The sequence below is a fragment of the Babesia bigemina genome, scaffold Bbigscaff_72705, assembly GCF_000981445.1.
Source record: "Babesia bigemina genome assembly Bbig001, scaffold Bbigscaff_72705".
Taxonomy (NCBI): Eukaryota; Apicomplexa; class Aconoidasida; order Piroplasmida; family Babesiidae; genus Babesia; species Babesia bigemina.
Window position 1 is genome coordinate 282 of NW_012237248.1, and position 9008 is coordinate 9289.

The 9008-nt window shown below is 46.0% G+C and overlaps 2 protein-coding genes across 2 annotated transcripts; one reads left to right on the plus strand and one right to left on the minus strand.

Annotated features, from left to right (window-relative positions):
* Positions 1–1100: 1100 nt before the first annotated feature.
* On the plus strand, positions 1101–1682 carry BBBOND_0004130 (hypothetical protein, conserved; the record flags this gene model as incomplete). The annotated part of the gene is made up of 2 exons (XM_012915246.1): positions 1101–1501; positions 1571–1682. The coding sequence occupies 2 exons, from the start codon at positions 1101–1103 to the stop codon at positions 1680–1682; spliced, it is 513 nt and encodes a 170-aa protein (XP_012770700.1).
* Positions 1683–1772: 90 nt separating this feature from the next.
* Positions 1773–7103, minus strand: BBBOND_0004140 (hypothetical protein, conserved; the record flags this gene model as incomplete). Its single annotated transcript, XM_012915247.1, has 1 exon — positions 1773–7103. The coding sequence occupies one exon, from the start codon at positions 7101–7103 to the stop codon at positions 1773–1775; it is 5331 nt and encodes a 1776-aa protein (XP_012770701.1).
* Positions 7104–9008: the final 1905 nt, after the last annotated feature.

Below are 9008 nucleotides of genomic sequence, written 5' to 3' on the forward strand. Positions count from 1 at the left end.
AAGGGGCGATGTAGAGTGGGTTAGGGAGCGATGTAGAGTGGATAAGGGAGCGATGTAAGGTGGATAAAGGGGCGATGTAGAGTGGGTAAAAGGGCGATGTAGAGTGGATTAAGGGGCGATGTAGAGTGGGTTTAGGGGCGATGAAGGGTGGGTAAGGGGCGATGTAGAGTGGATAAGGGAGCGATGTAGAGTGGATAAGGGGCGATGTAGAGTGGATAAGGGGCGATGTGGAGTGGGTTAGGGAGCGATGTGGAGTGGATGAAGGAGCGATGTAGAGTGGGTTAAGGGGCGATGTGGAGTGGGTAAAGGGGCGATGTGGAGTGGGTTAGGGAGCGATGTGGAGTGGGTTAGGGAGCGATGTGGAGTGGATAAAGGGGCGATGTGGAGTGGATAAAGGGGCGATGTAGAGTATGTTAGGGAGCGATGTAGAGTGCATAAGGGGCGATGTAGAGTGGATTAGGGAGCGATGTAGAGTGGGTAAAGGGGCGATGTAGAGTGGATTAAGGGGCGATGAGGAGTGGATAAGGGAGCGATGTGGAGTGGGTTAAGGGGCGATGTAGAGTGGGTTAAGGGGCGATGTAGAGTGGATAATAATCACCACTTTAATCACCATGTCATCGCTGCCGTGACCATGTCATCGCTGCCGTGACCAAGACATCGCTGCCGTGACCAAGACATCGCTGCTGTGTCCATGTCATCGCTGCCGTGACCATATCATCGCTGCCGTAACCATGTCATCGCTGTCGTAACCATCAACTGTCATCGCTGCCGTGTCCATGTCATCGCTGTAGTAACCATGTCATCGCTGCCGTGTCCATGTCATCGCTGCCGTGTCCATGTCATCGCTGCCGTGACCATGTCACCGCTGCCGTGACCATGTCACCGCTGCCGTAACCATGTCATCGCTGCCGTGTCCATGTCATCGCTGCCGTGTCCATGTCATCGCTGCCGTGACCATCAATTTGGTTAGGTGGTAGGTCACCACTTTGGTCATAGCATTGGTCAGCACCTTGGTCAGCACATTGGTCAGCACTCTGGTCAGCACATTGGTCAGGTGCTTGGTCAGCACATTGGTCACCACGTTGGTCATCACGTTGGTCATGACATTGGTCACCACTTTGGTCAGCACATTGGTCAGCACCTCGGTCAACACTTTGGTCAGCACTTTGGTCAACACTTTGGTCAACACGTTGGTCAGGTGGTTGGTCACCACTTTGCTCAACACTTTGGTCAGGTGCTTGGTCAGGTGCTTGGTCACCACTTTGGTCACCACGTTGGTCATGGCATTGGTCACCACTTTGGTCACCACTCTGGTCAGCACTTTGGTCACCACGTTGGTCAGCACATTGGTCAGCACCTTGGTCATGGCATTGGTCACCACTTTGGTCAACACCTTGGTCAACACATTGGTCAGCACGTTGGTCAACACATTGATCAGCACTTTGGTCATGGCATTGGTCATGGCATTGGTCAGCACGTTGGTCATGGCATTGGTCAGGTGGTAGGTCACCACGTTGGTCAGCACGTTGGTCAGGTGGTTGGTCAGCACATTGGTCAGCACATAGGTCAGCACTTTGGTCATGGCATTGGTCAGCACCCTGGTCAGCACCCTGGTCAGCACATTGGTCAGCACTGTGGTCACCACATTAGTTAACTATTACGCAATCACATACAACGATTAATGAGTAATTAAAAACATTAGATGACAATTCATAAGTTAAATGAGTAGGTGATATGCTAGGTGAGTGTAGATAATAAACACGTGAGTACGATTATGGTTGCAGGTAAAACACTCTGTTAAGCTTGTTAACACGTGCAGCGGCGAGTAGTGACTGCGCGGCGATGCGATGACTCGAGGGACTATGCAAATGCGATTTGATGTGGAGCAGGTCTAGGCGTATGACCATGATGTGGGTGAGGTACAGGAGAGAGAGGAGCCAGAGGGCTACGTTGAGCCAGATGAAGGGGGCACGGATGGTGAACAGGAAGTTGTCGCATTTGTTGAAGAGGTCGCTGAAATATTTGGACTCCAATACGTTCCTCAACTGAGTGCAGAAGTCGGAGCACAGTTTTTCTTTGGATTTCCTATTCAATGCGATTACGTTGCCAAATGAGAAACCATATCGGTAGAAGGTAGGTGCGACACCTTTGCACTTCACCATGGAATCGCATTTACAATGGGACTTCTTACTCTGCTCATCGGTGAGACCATGCTGTCCGCGTTTGCACTGTCTACTGTTAAGGCAATTGCGGCAACCCCAATCTTGGCACATAATGTTGCAGAAGTCTTGGTATAAATTGTTGAGCAACGTCCAGAAATTCCAAGGTAAGTACACTGCCCAGGACAAGTAGGTGTCCGAGTGCGCTTTGGCAACATAATAATATGAATCGGCACATAGGGAAGACATGTAAGGAGCGCAATCTACATTTTTCTTGTCGCTACATATGTCACCCGTTGTGAGGTTCTTTACGTGGTTATGCTCGCAGCTGCTATGCTTAGTATAACCGGAACCATAAGCGTTAGTTATAGCGTCGGTTAGCTCATTAGGTTGGTCAACTAGATGAATGGACACGTTTTTAATGGACTCTTCGAATGCTGTTTGCACGTCATTCTTGTCTGTATTCGAACCGTCATACCAGCCGCCAATAAGTGACAACGCGAAACCAAAGTGCTCTGGTAGACTGGACGGTGGCTTAGGCAAGAGAGTGAACAGCGTCTCAACTTTTCGGATGCTGAAGAATGAATCGAGTATGGCACATATATCTTTGCCTGTTTTAGTGCTACCAGAAAACCCTCTAAAACCGAGAGGAGTCAGACAGGGCATTCCCTTCTTGGAGGTGGAAGGACACGTGGCACATTCGTATTTGCAACCAATTTTAGTTAGGTGATGCGGTAAATGCCCGGGCAAACAATCGTTCAGATAAGACATGAGTGGTGAATTTGGTTGGCAGTTTACTTTGGTGTTTGCCTGGCACGTTGGTTGGCACTTTGGTTGGTCCGTTACTTGGTCCCTTGAGTGCTCGGTACACTGCGATTTGCCCATGGGAACATCCATCCCGTACTGACAGTCACGCCAACCCAGATGATTGGAACGGTACTTGCACTGATTTCGTAGGAATTTAAGCGGAGGGAAGAGCCTACGAAGAACGTCGAGGAGCATGTCAAGGCAGCCTTCACCGTCTTGCGGGTAATAGAAGTTGAACGAATTGTTGGAGTAATCGCAGCCGTAAACTGTCTGAGCGTCTCCGGTACCAGCAATGCAGACGACGGTGTCATACGCTTTGGAGCATATCTCCGTTACGCCTCCTTGTACGCTGTTGTACGTGATCTTATCCGGATAGGCTTCAAGGGATGAGCTGTCGTCGACGAACGATACACTTAATTCGTCCTCCTCCTTCTTGTTCAAACCGTCGATAATTCCGAGCGTGGTTACGTCTCTCATATCCGTATACACGGGATGATGTGGGAGACCCGAAAGCCATACGAGCATCTCGTACACGGAACATGGTTGCCTTCGTGCCTGTAAAGTGGACAGATAACATACTTCGTTGTACTGCTCCACATGACTGAGCAGGCAATCGAGAATATGAGTTACGTTGAATTTGTCCATTCTTTCTTCTGGCTTACATTTTTGCAAATGTGGATTGCTTTCAACGGCGCTAATCTTTTCCTTGAGTTTTGAGTAGATGTCGTTACCGGTATGTCCAGTTAATGGGAATCTTAACTCCCCTTCTTTGGCACCCTCATTTTCTGCGACATCATAACCACACCGCTTGAGGTATTGCCCGAGGGGATTTTCTTTGTCTCCATTATATATACATATTTTCTCACTTCTCCAGGCGTGTTCACATTTAAAATGTAACTTATACAAATTCTCGTGGAACATGTTCAAAATGGTTAGAAAAATTTTGGCGAGTTTGGTGCCTTCAGGGGTTGAAACGGTAATCCACCTAGGACCCTTTAAGTCAACTATTTCTCCTGTTTTTTTAACCAAATTATCGAAGTCAATATGATCACTATGCCCATCATACCCATTCACATACACCCTCCCCATCTCACCGACAAACCCCTCCAGCCCCGCTCTAACCGCATCGAGCAGCTCCGGGTGCCGGGGGTTGGCGAAGGCGGAGGGGGATAGGACGGAGAGGGAGGAGGAGAGGGAATCATGCAATTTAACAAATTCATTATCATAATTATACTTTTTAGACTTCTTTTCATCGATTAAATTAGTAAGGAAATTGTCGAAGTTAGTTTTGATTTTGGTTAGCTGTATATATGGGTCCGTGGTTTCATTGGTGGTTGCAGGTTTGATCGTATTCTTGACTTGCGCTTTGATATACTCTAAAAGTGGATCGAAATAGTGCTTGCATTTTTCTGTTGCATAATTAAATTCACTTATGCCCGTGAGTTCCGTAAGCTTGCCACGATTGTGATTCATGTTCCACATCAAACATTTGACACCTGACGCTGTATCGTCATCAATAATCTTGTGTATTTCACATGTTTGATCTACAACTAAAGTTTTTAGAACTTTCAACTCTGCAAGTATTTGCCTACAAAATAGCTTTCGGATTTTGTTTGATACGGTGTCGAAAGATTTTTCGGTTGCTTCAGATAGTTGTTTCTGTAGTTCGGATAGGGCCCTGCTGGAGTTTATGAATGCCGTAGATATCGTGTCTTGTATCTCTTCTATTGCAATGGATAACACTTCGTCGGCCTGTAATACGGCGTTGCTAATGACCTCAAGTTGGGCTTTTATCTCATATCGCAAAGTTTCCATCTTCTCCATCGCCGCCATTTTTTTTTCATTAACGAAGGTGGGAAGATTTTCGAGTTCAGTAATAATTCTGTCCATTGCTGGAGTGCCCGTCTCAGCTGTGATGTTTGTGATACGTATTTCCAAGGCGCTAAGTGTGTCGAGTATTTTAGTTAAACCGCGCTTGTCACTCCAATCTTCCCCCCCAAATCCATTGGTGTTAAGATCATCTAGTTTACCAATGACATTATTGTCCAACTTTTTCCGAAGCTCATCAAATTGCGAAGTCAGCTGACGTATTGCGCCAGTAATGCTGCCAGTTTGCCCGGGCACGGTTTGTCTATGCATTGTGCCAACGTCCGTGTGGATGCTCGAAATGTCTTGGGGCACACCCAAATATTTCTCATTCTTGGCAAGCATGTTTTCCAGCTTAGTCATGTAATAATTGAGACCATGATTCCAACCTCCGTCCACTATAGCCTTGATAGCGTTAGCAAATTCGGTTAGCTTGTTATTTACGTCTTCACCCAACTTTTTGAAGGTATTAGTGCCTATTTTATCGTCACCACCACCTTCTGTATCAACGATGAGACCATCAAGTTCTTGAATGCCCTCACCGTTAAATTTTTTAATGTTTGTGTCGATCGCCGTAGACTTGGATTCTTCGAATTTCGGCATTATGTTTCCGTTGACGCTCTCAACTTTCCGATACATGTCATGAATTTTTGTACCGGCATCCTCTCCCATGGCAGAGAAAGCTGTAATTTGGGTGGACGGTGACTTATATGTGTATTTGAGATTTTTCAGACTTCTTATCGTTTCCTTGAATTCGTTATTATATGTGCTATGATCACTAAACTCTTTAATCCACGCCTGCATTCTGCTACTATTTGCCTGCAGACCTTGAATGACACCGTCTTTACCATAGGCATCCTCCCACTTAACACCTTCAAGCCCTTTAAAATAATCCTTGACCCACGTCTGACAATCACCCTTCAATTTGGTCAAATCTTGTTTTATAATGTTACGCACTTCCTCCGTCATTGTCGCAGGCAATGTCCTAATCAAGCTACTGACTTCCGTCTTGGCCTTTTTGGCAAATCCTAAGAGCTTATCTGCTCGTTCTTGCAGTTCGCTTACCGCTTCGGTTATTTTTTTTCGCTCTCCATATTTGCCTTCATCATTTTTTCCATCAAGCTTATTCACAATTTCCTTAACCTTAGTCTTTGCATCTGTAACTGCTTTTCCAGCCTCTTTTTTCCAAATTTCCAAGTTTTTGTGGATTTCAACCAGATTAGTGTTCATCTTTTCTATCTGTGTATTGGCTGCTTCAATGGTATCAATTGCTTTACCAATATCTGTATTTCTAGGGCCATCACCGTGCTTCTTATGGTTCAACTCCGTATACACAGTCCCTGCATCGCGCATAGCGTCACAAACTACCTTTGTAGCGTATTTTTTCCACTGATCTAGATTATCGTTTGCATTGGTGAACTCCTGACCGATTACCGCAACCGTCTGTTTCACTTTTTCGAATTCCTCTCTGAGTTTTCCTTTTGTGCTAGTGCTCCCGTTTTTAATGTATTCCATTGCATCTGTTATTTTATTAAAATGATGTTCAATTATATTTCTATATGTCCCATCGAAATCATTATCCAACATATTCTTAGCATCATGCAACTTTTGTTTGATATCTTCAGTGTAGCCCTTTTTTGTATCGTGCAAAGCAGTGACCTTTGCACGGATATTTTTAAATTCTGTTTCCAACCATGAATGGAGGACATCGGATTCCTCTCTGATTTTGTTCTTAATAGACTCTCTCTGGTCTACCAGTGTCTGATCTGCAATCCTTACTTGGCTCTTAAACACTTCATCTGTAGCAGAAACAGTCAACATTTTAACAGTCAAGCTAATTGCCTTAACCTCATGCAACACGCTACTTCTTAACGCAGTATCTAATTTAGAAGCATTATTATGAATATTGTTGACATTTGTTTCAATCATTTTGACCGTCGACTTCCACTCCTTCAGTAGCTTGCCAAGAGAAAAACATTCTTCGCTTGAAACTCTTGAGTAATATTCACCTGCAGGAGATGATAATTTAGTACTTAACTCACCTAATTTTGTAGTAACATTATTAGTCAATGTCTCAACTTGTGAATTATATTTCCCCAACCACCCCTTCACCGCGCCGACAGACGCCGCAAGCCCTTCACGACCGGTGCCAATATTTTTAGTTAAGGTGTCTAGTACTGTTTGAAGCTTCATTCCACTGATGTATTGATCATAAGTTGTCACTTCATTTTCGTTTTTCACCGCACCAAGCACACCACTCAAAAATCCCATCACCCCGTCACACAGCCTGTCCAGGTCGGAGTACACAATCCCAGTGCCGTCGTAGCCTTTGGAAGCAGAGTTGAAGCCGAGGAAGGTTTCGAGGCCGGAACATAAATTATCTAAGAGATTTTTAGGCTCATTTGGATGATTATTAAGATTCTCGTAAAATCCACAAAGCTCCTTCACTTTCTCCAAAGCCTCCAACTTGGACTGCAATTTGGCTGAGTCAGCAGAGGGAGAGGGGGAAGGAGGAAGATTATTAAGGTTATTATGCTGTTTAAGTTGTTCTTCAAGAAGCTTAATTTGCTGAGTAACTAACTTACTAAGCTCACTAATTTTCTCGGTGTCACCAGCCTTGCCAGCAGAGTTGACAGACTCAGAAAGCTTAGTAACATGAGAAGAGTAAACATCTTTTAGGTCATTTTTAAGGTCTGGATTAGTGTCAAAAACAGCGATAATAGCCTTCACAACGGCTTTCTTAACACTCTCACTCTCACCAACAAATCCTCCAAGTTGACCAGCAAGGTGACCAAGCTGGACAATCTTCTCTTCAACAGACTTCAAGGCTCTTCTAGTAGCATCGTCAGTGAGAGAATGGTCAGTATCAGCAAGTTTTTATAAAGGTTTAAAGAGGTCATAGCGTTAATATGGCGAGGTAATTCGAAGGATTTGGAGATAGGGTGAACATGATGGGACATGGCAGTGGCAAGAGGTGGAAGAGGGAAGTGGAGGGTGACAAGGCACAAGTTATTGCTATGGTTTATAGAGGTCATTGGGGTATTATGGCGAGGTGATTCGAGGGATGTAGAGTGGCTTAAGGGGCGATGTGGAGTGGATAAGGAGCGATGTAGAGTGGGTTACGGGGCGATGTAGAGTGGGTTAGGGAGCGATGTAGAGTGGATAAAGGAGCGATGTAAGGTGGGTAAAGGGGCGATGTAGAATGGGTAAAGGGGCGATGAAGAGTGGATTAGGGAGCGATGTAGAGTGGATAAAGGGGCGATGTAGAGTGGATAAGGGGCGATGTAGAGTGGGTAAAGGGGCGATGTAAGGTGGATAAAAGAGCGATGTAGAGTGGGTTAGGGAGCGATGTAGAGTGGATAAGGGAGCGATGTAGAGTGGGTAAGGGAGCGATGTAGAGTGGATAGAGGAGCGATGTAGAGTGAGTTAGGGAGCGATGAAGGGTGGATTAGGGAGCGATGTGGAGTGGACAAAGGAGCGATGAAGAGTGGATAAAGGGGCGATGAAGAGTGGGTAAAGGGGCGATGTGGAGTGGGTTAGGGAGCGATGAAGAGTGGGTTAAGGGGCGATGTAGAGTGGATAAAGGGGCGATGTAAGGTGGATAAAAGAGCGATGTAGAGTGGGTTAGGGAGCGATGTAGAGTGGATAAGGGAGCGATGTAGAGTGGGTAAGGGAGCGATGTAGAGTGGATAGAGGAGCGATGTAGAGTGAGTTAGGGAGCGATGAAGGGTGGATTAGGGAGCGATGTGGAGTGGACAAAGGAGCGATGTAGAGTGGATAAAGGGGCGATGTAGAGTGGGTTAAGGGGCGATGTAGAGTGGATAAAGGAGCGATGAAGAGTGGATAAAGGGGCGATGAAGAGTGGGTAAAGGGGCGATGTGGAGTGGGTTAGGGAGCGATGAAGAGTGGGTTAAGGGGCGATGTAGAGTGGATAAAGGGGCGATGTAGAGTGGGTTAAGGGGCGATGTAGAGTGGGTTAGGGAGCGATGTAGAGTGGGTAAGGGAGCGATGTAGAGTGGGTTAAGGGGCGATGTAGAGTGGGTTAGGGAGCGATGTAGAGTGGATAAAGGGGCGATGTAGAGTGGGTTAGGGAGCGATGTAGAGTGGGTTAGGGAGCGATGTAGAGTGGGTTAGGGAGCGATGTAGAGTGGATAAAGGGGCGATGTGGAGTGGATA